The sequence below is a fragment of the Argiope bruennichi genome, chromosome 4 (genome assembly GCF_947563725.1).
Source record: "Argiope bruennichi chromosome 4, qqArgBrue1.1, whole genome shotgun sequence".
Lineage (NCBI taxonomy): Eukaryota > Metazoa > Arthropoda > Arachnida > Araneae > Araneidae > Argiope > Argiope bruennichi.
Window position 1 is genome coordinate 1,814,915 of NC_079154.1, and position 14,802 is coordinate 1,829,716.

General features: G+C 26.4%; 2 protein-coding genes across 3 annotated transcripts in view; one reads left to right on the plus strand and one right to left on the minus strand.

The window, feature by feature from the left end:
• Positions 1–8,190, minus strand: part of LOC129965922 (cyclin-D-binding Myb-like transcription factor 1) — a 56,364-nt gene extending 48,174 nt beyond the window's left edge. The window contains exons 1-2 of one of the 2 annotated variants that reach the window (XM_056080209.1): positions 8,075–8,161; positions 3,261–3,508 (exon numbers count right to left, since the gene is read on the minus strand). The gene's annotated coding sequence lies outside the window, so the exon portion shown is untranslated. Of the gene's footprint in view, positions 1–3,260; positions 3,509–8,074 lie in introns of both variants that reach the window. The other variant, XM_056080208.1, reaches the window with a different exon arrangement.
• Positions 8,191–8,483: 293 nt separating this feature from the next.
• Positions 8,484–14,802, plus strand: part of LOC129966787 (TBC1 domain family member 22B-like) — a 40,363-nt gene continuing 34,044 nt past the window's right edge. The window contains exons 1-2 of the mRNA XM_056081350.1: positions 8,484–8,732; positions 14,306–14,353. Coding sequence (XP_055937325.1) covers positions 8,662–8,732; positions 14,306–14,353 — 119 coding nt within the window. The 5' untranslated portion in view covers positions 8,484–8,661. The remainder of the gene's footprint in view (positions 8,733–14,305; positions 14,354–14,802) is intronic.

Sequence of the window (14,802 nt, forward strand, 5' to 3'; positions counted from 1 at the left end):
ATTAACATAAATCGCTGGCTTGATTCTTCAGAAAATTGGTTCAAACTGATTTTATTTTTTATTGATAAATGATTACACAGATATGAAAAGATAACCCTAAAATAAGTGTCAAAATTTGCAGTTTTTAGTTTTGGAAAAATTTCTTAATAGATGACTGCTACTGCATTTTAGCTTATAACAGATGTCTGCTTCCAATGCTAAATAATGCAATATCTTGCCTTCCTCATTTAATGACGATAAAAGAAAACTAGGACAGATAGCAACCAGATAGTCGCGAACTGGATACTCAGGAATGTACTGTAATCTGAATGTATGAAAAATGCTTTGATTCTTCATGCTTTCATTAGTTATGATTAGACCTACTCATTTTATTTTAAGAAATTTGTTTTTCTTTCTAATGAAATTCTAGTAAATCATTCTTCATGAACAAACGTATCAAATAGCGAGTTATATTACATACAAGATAGAAATTCACTACACTATTGTGTTGAGATAAAGAGGATGATATCTTGAATTGCTTAAAATTTTATTTGTTAATAAAATCACTTGCGAGAACTAATTTCAATTGGTTTCACTTTCCCAATGCTACAAGTTATATATAACTTGGTTTAAAATTAGATTTGAAAATTTAAATCCAGTTCAGAAGCAAGATGAATCAACTGAACTGGAACTGATTACAATCTGTGTAATTTCTGTAGGCGTTTCAAGGATACTCGATTTCTGTACTCTTCACTCTTTCTCCTTCTCTGTTGCCATGGTTTCGACAAAGCTTGTTTTTTTTCCACGCCAGTACGTTTTAGTGAGGACATTAAGTTGGCAGTGGAAGCAAGCAATTTTATTCAATCGTTGAATCTGAGATATTTTCTTAGGAAAAAAAACAAATAATAATAATTTTAAAAAAACAGCTGGAGTGGTCACTGTAAAACTTCCTCACACATTCTTTAATAAAGGTGCCAAAAACACTTTGCATGGTGTAGAATAGTTACAAAATATTAATCTTTGACATAAAATTAGCATTTTTTTACTGAAGTATTTTTATTATTATTATTACTGCATCTAGACATGCTTTCAATTATAAAATTTGATTGACTAAAGTAGGCAATTGTACGAAAATTGCAAAAATTAAATTTTTATACATCCATCATAATTTCAAGTGTTAATTAATATAATTTTTCTCTTATTTTCATCTATACATGTAAAATTTCCCATTTATATCTAAAAAATTTGCAGATATATGCTTAGTTTTAAATTTCGAAGGACTGGCCACAAATTTGGAAGAAAGCATTTATTTCAGAATGCAACCAGTGCATCATCCAATCATAATGGCTCCAAAGAAATTTGATAATTGCACATTAAATTTTTATTACATTAGATTTTTTTTTTGTTAATTTATTTAGTTGTATCACTAAACCTGAATTTGAATCCAAAACTTGTCTTGTCATAGCCTAAAAATTCAATTCCATGTGTATTAGATATCCTATTCTAGCTAAGATATAGTTTTCAAATTTCATTAAGCGAAAATGCCGTCTTTAGACATCTAACTTCTTTATCTTTTTTGTAAAATATAATTATTTTTGGCATAATTATAAATATAATTAATATTAATAATTATAAAATATAATTAGACATCATAATGTCAATGTTTAGAAGAGACAAATTCTGAGTGAGAAGTTATCAATGTTACCGTGAGAAAAAAGGTGAATATTTCAAGGAAAAGGACCCTTAATCATCAATCATTCTCTTATCAATGCGAGAAATGTGCATTCTCTATAGCCCCTCTAGATGCACAGCAAGTTTTCCTGCCAAAGGTAATTAAATCCCAGTAAATATACAATCCCACAATCCCGAACAAACTATAACGAACTTGAACAAAGTATAAAGCAGAAAGCTATCGGAATATCTTAACAGCTGTGTAAAAAAAATGACACTGTTGTCTGCCTCAGTGTTGCGAGTCAGACAACCAGTAATGACATAGAAAATGTAACCTTGAACTGCCTACAGAAAATACACAGACTATAACATGGTCCGCACCAATAAAGAACCCTCTCAACAATGACAATAATCATTTTGATAACCATTCTTGCAAATGCACTAAACAGTGCAGATCCACTAAAACTTACAGAAAATGATGTTGAAACTGTTATACAGATTACAAAAACAAAACAATCACATTAATGAATAAATGTCTTGGTTGTGTAAGGAAGATAAAAACACAAATAACATTGAAAAAATGAAAGGTTAACTGATATTTGCACAGATGGCGCATAATTATATTGATTAATATAAACAGTTGTATTCTTATTTTCTCAGTTTGTTTCATTTATTCTTATTTGTCTCCTATCATCTTTTTTACTTTGCAAAACTTTTCAATTACAATATTTGTGAATGAGATTGATCCTGTAGAAAAGCATTTCTGAATTCACAGAAATTCCTTCAATAACTTTTATTATGGATATGAATCTTTAGACAGATAAAATATGTTTTTATATTATATGTAATGATTTGTTTTCATAATGCTTAATATGTAATAATAACATCAAGCAACTGCAAGCTTTCATGTATTGCGGCTTCACATTTTCCCCTTTCTTTTCTCCATTTAAGGACAGATAAAAGTCAAAAAATTGCTTGTTTTGCACAGCTTTAAAATAATTAGATCAATGCTCTATTAGGAAGCTATAGAGAAACTATTTTGGATAGATTTCATAATTTTGAGGTGTAGTCAAATACACTTAGACTGGATGCCCTTTCTAAAATTCCACACCAAATAAATGCTCTAACATTAATGTAATAACCTATATATACTATATGCATGTAAAAAATTTTCTCAGAATCTTTATTTAGCCAATTTCTCAGACTGTAAGTAGGCTCCACGTATTTATTTATTTATTTTTGAAAACTGAACATTTATTACAATTTAATAAATGTTCAGTTTTTTATAACATAATTTTTAATCAATTACACAATTTATTATTCCATGAAATCTTAATAGACAAAAAAGAACTTCATGCAAAGCAAATCAAACAATTAATTCATATTGCAACTTAGAAAATAAAAATGGTTAATGCATGCTATAAAAATGCTAATGAGCAAAAAGTAATGTTTGTTTCTCAGTTGACTTCAATTTTCAAACATTAGTAAATAATATCTGGTACATTAGAAAAAAAATTTTTTTTAATAAAATAAAAGCTTTTTTTCCTAAATAAATTAAAACTTCATATGCTATTTCTATAATAATATCTTCCAAAAAGTTATGAACTAACCTTTAACTTTACTTAATCTGTTTTAAAATATTCAAATTCTTGCAACCAATTCCACCTAGACAATTTGAGAGGGATGGTCCAAAGCACATGGAAGATGCTAGGGACCATCCTCACAATTTATGACGATTGGGTTTATTTTGAGGAGAGACTGGAAATTCAGAAATAGTTATTGTAGTAATGCTGATGGGTCCTAAGTAGAAGAGAAGGGGAAGATCTTCTCTTCTCATTCCATTCCTATGTTCCTTAAGCTGATAAAGGGTAGAAAGAAATGAACAAAAAGGGTCCATTGTATATTTTTAAAGTCTCTAATTACATGCTAGCACATCATAGAAAAGATTCAACAGTTAAACATTTTCCTCCCAAATACAGTACAATAAATTAAACATAGATATTTTTTTATTTCATTTTTTTTTCCAGTTTAAAAGCTAAAATATTAATACAAAAATTATTCTAAAACTACTACAGCATATTCATAAAACCATATTTTCAGTAATGAACTGTGAATTACAGTTCAGGAAACTCATTTTTTAAAATTAATGTTATTTGTTTGAGTCTTATATAATCCTCTTGTAAAATAAAGAATGCTTTAAAAATCCTAAATTACATAATCCTATTGCATATTTATTCATACAGAAAAATATTTTCACTTAATAAGTGTTTCACATTATAAGTAAGAGTCAAGAACAAAATATACTCATTAAGCAAGGTTCTACAGTTTCAAAAATATGTTATGGAATAAAGGAAAATTCTGTTTGCTTTTCATGGAACAATTTCATAATTTAAAAATCATCTATAATAGTTCTTATTAAAATTTCACCATGTAATGAGGAAGGAATTATATTCAATTACATATATGAATATTAGGAGAGGTCCGAGTTATATATTATGTATATTTGAAGATGTTTTTATTTTCTTATCATAATGTTTAAAACACGTTATTTCTTCATTAAATCTTTTAAATATCTTTTGGTATTTGATTAAAATAAAAATTGATATGCAGTGGCTCAAACAATAGATAGAAACCTTACTTTTACTTGATAAATCCGACTTTCAATATAAATAACACATTACCAAGAAGTACAAACATATTTTTATTTTTACACATAACAAATGGTTTAATTTAAAGTAAAAATAAAGAAAAATCAACAAAAAAACCTGTAAACTGGAAAATTTCAGAAGCATTTTAAATAAACATACGTAGATTTTTGCCTCAAAAAAATTGAGAATACACCAGTGAAATTTTTGCAATTCCTTGCAAAGAAAAAAAGTGTCAATATTTAACTGCATGTCTTTTGGCTTTTATAATGGCCTTTAAACATCCTGGTACAGATTTGACCAATTTTCAGTAGTATCTGAAGATATTTTATCCCATTCTCCTTGCAAACTTGTTTTAAATGGGTTTTGTTTCTAATTTTGTACTTTTTAACCACTATTTTGAGTGTGGCCCACAGATATTCAATGGCATTGATGTCGGGGTACTGTGTATAAATGCTGTTTACAATAAAAAAGACACTACATTTTGACATTACGTGCATTCTGTTTGGGGTCGTTGTTCTGCTGGAAAATGAAATTTTCATCTAAACCCAATGTTTAGCTCTTTCCTTTAGATTAATGAGACAGTATAGTTTATCCAACTTGCTGCAGGAATTTCTCAAATCATAGGCAGAAGTTTAAGAGCTGAAACTGTGCGAAATGTAATTAGACAAGCTGGATATAAAAATCGAACTGTTAGAGAGAAATCGTTCATCAGATTGCAAATTCAGAAAAAGCGTTTAAAATATACAAAAACTCATCAATTGAAAACCAATAACTATTGGAAAAAAATTATATTTTGTGATGAAAAAAATTCAACATTTTCGGCAGTGACATCCATCACACCGTATGTAGAAAGCCTAATACTATTTTGGATCCAAAAAATTTACACTCTAGGGATAAACATGGTGGTGACTCTGTCATGCTTTGGGGTTGTATGTCATTCGGGGTAGGAAATTTAGTTTTTAAAGATGGCATTGTGATTCATATGGCTTACTTGGATATACTTTGTAGCAATCTAAAGGAAAGTGATAAAAATTTGGGTTTAGAGGGATATTTCATTTTCAAGCAGGACAATGACCCGAAACAGAATGCACGTAATGTCAAAATGTAGTGTCTTTTTTATTGTAAACAGCATTTACACACAGTAGCCCGACAACAATGCCATTGAATATCTGTGGGCCACACTCAAAATAGTGGTTAAAAAGCACAAAATTAGAAACAAAACCCATTTAAAACAAGTTTGCAAGGAGAATGGGATAAAATATCTTCAGATACTACTGAAAATTGGTCAAATCTGTACCAGGACGTTTAAAGGCCATTATAAAAGCCAAAAGACATGCAATTAAATATTGACACTTTTTTTCTTTGCGAGATATTGCAAAAATTTCATTGGTGTATTCTCAATTTTTTGAGGCAAAAATCTGCATATGTTTATTTAAAATGCTTCAGAAATTTTCCAGTTTAGAGGTTTTTTTGTTGATTTTTCTTTAGAATTAAACCATTTGCTATGTATCAAAATAAAAATATGTTTGTACTTCTCGGTAATGTGTTATTTATATTTAAAGTTGAATTTATCAAGTAAAAGTAAGGTGCACTCTCAATTGTTTGAGCCATTGTAATTATTAAAAATTCATTAATTTTTTAAAATGTTTTTTGAATGGTTATATTTTCCAGCATTTCACTCCACATTTTGTTTCATGGCCATACGAAGCTTTAAAAACATATCTCGCAACATAACAAATTGATTCAGCAGGGAAAAAAAGTTAAAAATTAATATACGATATATTAATTTCATTTGGAAAAAAAGTATTTCATTAATAATTTTAAAGTATAAAAATGATACGAAAAATAATATATGAAATGAAAAAATTTTGTAGGCATTTTTTCAATAATTGAGAATGAAACTCTTACGTGCAAATTTTTGGAATTGTAATATCGGAATTTTATTTAAAATATTAATATTCCCTCAAAAATATTTTAGAAAACTTAAAATAATATTTTAAAATCACATTAAATAAATATCAACAAAACATACTTTCATATTTAATAGGTTAAAAAAAAAAAAAAATGGTTACAAATTGAAGGAATATTTTACATTTGGAATGGATTTTAATAAATAACTTCAGGAATTTCTCTTAATAGAATTTTTTATAATTATTCAATAATGACATTTTCAGAAACATAACACAGATATTCTTTTATTTCTCTTAAAATATATTTTTTATTATATTTAGAAATACATTAGAAAACTTTATAAAATGAGACAATATTTTATAAAATGAAAATCAATCTAAAAAACAATGTGTAGAACTCTTTATATAAAAAAAAAAAAGAATTTAATTTCTTATGGTGAAAGTAAAAGACAAATTCTTAAAAAACCTGCAAAGCAATTACTTAAAAAAGCAATCTGAAGACAGATTCATAATCATACATTTCTGTGTCAACAAATAACCTGGAGGTGCTACTTTCAGCCCCGACAAAAAAAGTTTCAGTAAAAAATTAACCACGCCATATGATCAGCGGTGGCAGATGATGTTGACGATTATAGTGACGATTTTCATGTTTTTTTCAAAACCAAATAATCTTCAGATTATATGGAGGAAATTATAGTACTGCAAATAGAAGGTTATAAATGGATATTAAGAAAGGGAAAGTTCAAATCATCACTGTTATTCTGAAAATTCTCTACGTAAAGAGAAGATCATTTGAAAGCTGCTTTGATGTTAAATACATTTCTTTTCTGTCACTATTATTAATGTTCCATTAAATCTATAGCAAATTATCAAAAATGCGTACATTCATAAATAAATGAATACATTTAAGTAAATCAATTGCATGACAAATAAAAAAAAATGTAGAAATTATTTTACTCATATGAAATTAATTAGAATACAACAGTCAAACGTATCATATAACTCATGGCATTTAAAGATTTCTTTTTTTCATAAATGAATATTTTGTGAACTTTTTTAATTTAATGATACAAAGAAGGAAAGTCATTAAGAGAGTGAAATAAAAGTCTGATGTTTAATATATTCCTAATTTCATGAAAAACCTATATAATTTCAGCAATAATTCAGTGTTAGTGCATATAATTTCCAATTCTTTGATGAGTTTTTATTTACAATAGTAATAACAGAATGCAGTCAAAAATTAATTCTAACTTATTCTGCATATAATGTTTATTTAGTTCAAAATAAGTAACTAATTCTTGTTTATGAATGCATCCTGTGTTTATATACTTAACCAACACAATATCGTTATAAATCACAATAGCATAAATAATATTAGTATATAATAGGTCTTCCTTTCTAGAGATAATTTAACTCAAAAAATACCATAAAGAAAATCAAATAATTTTCCTTCACTGTTATTAATTTAATTATCTGTAAAATAAAACTGAAGTTTTCTTCTAAAATCTGATTTTGTAAAATAAATTTTTAAATTGTAAGAGAATATTATTTAAAATTATTCAATATTTCAAAAAGTGTTCACAAAAAAACTTATTTTGAGTCAATCAATTTTAGAATTATATAATCATAAACGACAGAATAATTATCAAGAATTTAATTTTCATACGTTACTTGCTTTAAGATACTGACTTTGTTTTTATAAATCCTATATACTTTAATTTATGTAAGAAGTGCACAATGGTTTCAAGTATGAGGGGCTCCAAAAGCAAATTTCCATCATCATCACGTTTGCAAAATTGAGAAACAATATTAATATCAATATTCATTTTTAAAAAACATGTAAGAATTATCCTAACGATATCGTACTTATTAAAATGCCGGTTGTTTTCGTCCGGGTACTTTTCCAAAGCCCAGGATGATAAATGTCAACAACAATGGCGTCATTGAGTGATATTGCCAGTTATAATGGAGCTCTTAAAATATTTCAGAAATCAGATTTTGAAATATCCCCAAAAGCATATCATAAAAATACTGGATTTAAATTTAATTGACATATAGTAATCTTTTCCAAATTGGAACAAATGTGAATAATTTTTATTTAAATAAATTTTTTCATTTTCCTTTTTTTTAATATATAAAAATTTTTAAGCATTTATGTTTTATTTTATTTTATTTTGTTGCTTTATAAACTTATAATTACAATATTTAACTGAGTGATATTTAAAATAAGATTTCTCTGGTTATACAGTATCCATTTTTTAAGGTTTTGGACGAAATTCATTTATTAATATTTATGACGATATGAGTGTCCGTACCGTTTCGTTGTCGTCTGATTCTGATCATGCTTAACAATTGTGGACCGGTGATGTGACGTGATGTTTTTCTTGATTCGTTCATGTTTGTTTTGCTATATAATTTTTTAATATGAGCTGTTGTACATGTGTTGAAAAAACATGCAAAATTCCTACGATGTGCCTGATAATAAATCTGTTTCCTGGAAAAAAAGTGACAATGTTCCTGGGAGGTTAGTTCTGTGTGTTGAAATACATTAAATTTGGCCAGAACGTGGCATCCCAGTTTGATTTAATTCTTGACTTATTTAAAGTTATATATTGCTTATAATCATTCCCTACTTATTAATTCAATTAATCCACAATGCCAGGATTTTCGTCACTGTCTTGAACTATTTTTTTCTGCAAGTCCACGCTTTTACTAATAAAATAAATTTATAGTCTCCCTTTCTCTTTAATTTACTAAACTTGCATTTTAAAAAATCCTAAATGAAATATCTTAAAACATTTTCAGGATATTTGTACCAGTAGTTTATAATGAATTCTGCTACATAAGTTCGAATTAGATGTTCAAAGAAATTCATTTTTTACAGACATGATGTAAATATATGCTGAGTAAAATCTTGTAACATTATACTGCTTCTTGAATTTATATTCTTTTAATTGGATATCCATAGTATTGTGCATATATTAAGTTGAATAATGTACAAACATCATGTTTGTTGTTATTTTTTCATGTAGAAGGCATATTATTTTCATTTGTTGTGCTATGTTTTGTAATCTTGTTTTATTTCCCCCATTACACCTGGATTTATTATTTGATTTAATTTCATTTATGACAGTTTTTAGAAGAAAAATATTGATCATTACTTTTTAGTTTAAAGCTTTTAAAAATCAAAATAGTATTAAATTCTTTTATTTTTCATTAAATTTGAATTAATTACAATACTTGTATTCTTCAGATTTGCTGCTGGGAGTTTTGTATTTCAATATTACTTGTATAGGATGTTAAAATTAAATTGTCTTGATTAAGTATAGCCACAAGTTGAATATAATCTTTTAATGCTTCAATGCTATAACTGAAATTATGAAAAGTTTGATTTTGCTGTCTTAAAACTGTAAGAAATGAGCTGTCTTGTCCTTTGCAATTAGTCCAAAAATGGCAAATAGGAAATTTATATGGTTTTTAATTTTTTTGTCGAATAGTGTTTTTTGACCTTCAGGAACTAATAACTGAAAAGTTAACATATTGAGAGAGAGGCTTTCCTCGTTTGAAAGTATGAAAAAGACAAACCATAGAATAGTTGATCTTGCTTATAAAACAAGTTATAAATATAACTAATTTTAAATGTAGGTCATAAATTTTATATACATTATTGCATAAATTTAAAATTTGCTTCTGGCGTAGTTTTTTTTTTTTTCTTGTAATAATACATTTTATAAAATTGCAAATTATAAATTTTAAAAAATATTTTTGTACATTTTTTAATTAAGTGCTCAAATAAAGATTTAATTGAATTATGAAATTTAATATATAAAGCAATAATAATTAGATAATATTCAAAATATTGCATCATTACATTTTATTTTACCAGTAAACCTCACAAAATCAATATGAATTTGCTTTTTTTTTAATTGTTTGTGCATTTTATTTTTGGAGATAAAACATGCAAGAGTTTAAAATTAAAAGTTTCTTACATGAACCAATACAGATTCATTTATATATTAAAACTTGAGGCATAATATTTAAATTAAGAATTCATAACTATTATATCTATAAATAAAAGTTTAATTACACTTCAGTTTAATGTTTTTTTAAATGCTGTATGTATTAATATTTTTTATCTAAATAATTTAGAATAATTTTATTGTTACTGTTCTGATTGTATAAATATCTTTTCTGGCAAAATATGTTGCTTTGGCCTTGGTAGTTTTCTCGCATACTAAATTTTGCACACATGCATTTGCTTCACATCTTTATTAGTCATATAAGTAATTGAATGTATTATTTTGGCTCTTTCTAGTTCTTTAATATTGTATATTTGTGTGAGTGATTTGTACACTCATTTCCAGATACAGGATCATGATTTTAAATTATGTTCCTACCATGTTTGCATTTGGTCAATTATACAATGGAAATTTCAATGTGTGTGAGGTCAACAGTAGTTTATGCTTGTTCTACTCATTTATTGAATTGGTTGTATTTCATATCATTCAAGTTTTTATTCATTGTGTTGACATTGCAATGATAAACTTCTTTTTTCTGGTTTGATATTATTATAAGAATAATGGCTATTTAGGATTTCAGCAACATCTTGTAGGTATTCTACCTGAACATATGTAATTAAAATTTCATTTCTCTACAGAACCCTGAAATTGTGTCACAAAATCTAATTGCATAAAGAGATACCATTAAAATTTTCAGAATTGTTTTGAACAACAGAATTCTGCTAATCTTTAAAATTGTAAAAAATGATATTGATTTTTTTTTTTTTTTTTTCATGAGAAAATTTGTGTTGTCTAGAGTAACATCAGAAGAACAATATCTTTTTCAATAACAATTTGCTTTTTTATTCTTATATATTTCTATTATGATAAATTTTTCAAATCTTTTTTTTTTGTGTGTGTGTCTTTCTCATAATGCTATTACTATTAAATAAAACCATGGGTACTATTGCAAATTAGTCCTTACTGGTTAACTCTTGTAAATTGTCATGTAAATGATTCATGTTTTGTTCAAAAGCCTTATTGTATGAATTTCAATTATGTCTTTTGAATATTTTTTTAAATTTATTGAAAAAGACATTGTCTTGACCATATCACCTCTTTTTAGCTTGAGAAAACTAAATTTTATAATACGTCGCAAAGATTTCTATAGGTACAGCTTCATAGCTTTGGGCATGTTATGTAACCAGATCAAATGCTAGTGAGAACATCTTACTTAATATTAAAAGCGAGTATTGCCACTATATTTCTTTGAATTTCTTTCAGTATATTTCTCTAAATTTTAAGCTCTTCTTAATTCAACATGTGTATTGGTATTAATTGTGAATATGTATTATTTACCTCACCAACATGTGGTGGATATGGGCAAAAAAAAAAAAAAAAAAAAAACACCAATTATAAAAGTTATCAAAGAAACCACTCCATCTTGTTATATAAAATGTTCAATACTTTTACGGTTTTTTCATTAACTTTTCATCGCCAAGTAAAAGCTGAACTATAACTGTTTATGCATAAACAGAACATTTTGAAGAAGCCGTTTCGCATAATTTATGAATAACTCAGATGTTCTTTTCAAGTACTCCCATATGTTGGAAGAAAGAATAATTGACAAGGCTTAGTGTAAATGAAATACCCTTTTTTAGGAAACATTTGAAGCATTTCTCTAATGCAGCTTAGGTTAAAATGTCTATTACCTAAACAATTTACCTGAATAAAATTTAATTTAAGATTTTTTTTTCAAAATATTGTAGCTGTATTTAGGATATTTTTTTCTTATTGATTTAATCTAGTCAAAAGGTTAGTTTTTTTTTACCGCCTTCCTTCCCATACTATCAATAATGATGAACTGACATTAGCAAAAGAGAATAGTCATCTATGTTTAAAATATCAATTTTTTATTTTTGTTATTGCAATAAGCCTTAGATTTGTACAGTGTGCATAGATAGTTCTTCCATAAACATGTTCTGCAAGCATATGGAGGTTTAATTCTTCATGCTATGCAATTTTATATAATTTGAGCTCAAAAATTCTGTTTTTCTTCATTGTAATGCCAATAAATCCAAGGTATAAGACAGTAGATCTAGCCATCGGAAGCCTCGCAGTCCAATAATGGCAATAAAAAAAAACATTTCTTCTTCACTACTTCATAATCTGCATTACATTATTAAATGTAAGAATTGCCAATAAAAATTAAATCTCTAATACTGTAACAATATATGTTGTTGAAGAAGAAGTTAATGATATTATATAGTAAATTCAGATAATACATTATTCTATATCATCTAGATAGAGAAAAAAAGTTAATGCATACAGTACTTTTAAGCAAGAATTTTATATTAGAATTCTGTGCAAACTTTTTTTTCACACTTATGATAGTTATGAATTCTTAATTTAAATACTATACTAAATTTTGTTTTTACAGAAAACTGTGTATTGCTTAATGTATAGAAAACTTCTTTTCTAAACTGATATGCACAGATTTTTTTAAAAGGGGAGGGGGCTAGGTCCTATAGCCTTTTAAGAGTTATCACTAAAAGAAATATAAAACAGTACATCATTTAAAATATTTAAGTAAATAATGTGTATATATTTACAATTTCAAAGTTTCACAGTTCAGTTGAATCTTTGACATACTTAAATAAAAACAAATCACATTTTACTTGTATTTTTATGTAAAATGTATTACAGAAAAACTATGCCAATTCAAATTTTAATCTAATGCTATAAGATAAAGAATAATGAATTATCTATAATTACAAAAAATCATAGTTGTAATTTCTTTTGTAAGCAAGTTACAACTGTCTTATGGTTTAACTTTTTCGAATTTTCAGAAGGGGAGTAACTGAGCTGAGAACTCTTTGGTTCTCAGGTAAAAAGAATATTTAACCAAACTTTAACACATATATAAATGTTTTCTTCTATTTTGCCTAATTGTAATGGATCAATTGCAATGCTCAGTGCATTTTGATTTGAATAAACAAAAAGCAGGTGGGTATTATACTGTGAGGGAGAATGTATTGTGACATATGAAACTAAAATGAGCTTTATTATTAAAAATATATGTGTTATGATTACTGTCTTGGTACTTTCCAATATTGAGACTCCAGATGAAACCAGTCTAATCTTCAATTTAATTTACCAAATTTTTGTTTTAGCTTACTGGTGTCGCGGAACTAATATTTATACCTATTGATGCTCAAGCCTCTACTAATAGAATAGTTTCCAATGTGCATGTGCAGTGTGTTCCAGTTATATGTTTTAAATTGGATTGATCCATATATATTTAATGAATTGTCAATTTTATTGAAGAAATATTTCTAGATTATTAGAATGTTCAACATGTCTAGAACAAATTAAGTTGCTATAAAACAGTACCGATTTCTCGGTCATTGAATTCAGTAATTTTTCATTTTCTTTATAAAGCATTTTTTATGCTTCCTCTTGTCTAATGTACATTTATGCAGAAAGATGACATAAATTAATAAAACATTAATTCAAGGATTGGAATATATCAAATTAATAATTTTGTTTACTTTTGCTTACTAATGTTAAAGAATACAACTAAATTATTTCCTAAAAAGAACTTTTGCTATGTAATTGATTATTATCTGAGGATTTATGTTGTAGATAAAATTATATTGCCAATCATTATAATTGATTAGCTATTTAAAATATTTAATTGATTATCTCTAAAGATAAAATTAAATATATTGCAGACAAAGCAGTTCTATCCAAATAGCAGTATAAATATTATGCTTTTTTTTTTTTAATTATTAACATGCTAGGTTAAAACAGTTACTATCAATAGTTTTCCTCAAAAATTTCATTTAAATTCTTTTGTTCATTTTCATTAATAGTTAATACTATTTTATTTCATTAATTTATTAATAACCAAAAAAATTATCAATAGAATATCAATACAAACTGATATAACATGAAACTCCTCATTTTTATAGGACTTGAATAATTCTATAGGGGTAATAAGTTGTTTGAAACAGAATATTTGTTGACAGTATTTTTAAGTATTATTTGATTTATTGCCTTCTATTTTTTTCTAATAAATTTAATAACTTTTGAACAGGCCAGTGTCAAGTGCAACTCAAAATTTGCATCTAATTAGGGATTCACAGTAAGTAAAATTTTTAATTCTAGATTTTTTTTTTTTTTTAATAAATGCCAGAAATTCTAAAAAATTATTTTGTGTATATAATTAACCTTTGTAAGTAAGAATTTCGTAGTTATAAATGAGAGCAGGAATTTTTTTTCTCTCCAGTTTTGTAGCTAACTATAAGTTTTTGAGAACATATACATACAAATTCATTATTATTGGTTCTTCCATTAAAGATCATATATATTTCTATCCATCATTCTTAATAGCAATTTTAAAAAATAAAAGAGCAGTCATTGCTTAATGGAAGGTTTCGATTTGCAGCGTGACTGCAAGCTTTGTATTCCCTTATTCATCTTTCTTCCCTCCTTTGTCTGTATGAAATTAACTCATAATTCTATACTGTCACAGTCACGTGAATAATATATTTAATGCTTTTTATTTCTGAAATGCCCACGTATTTGAGATTT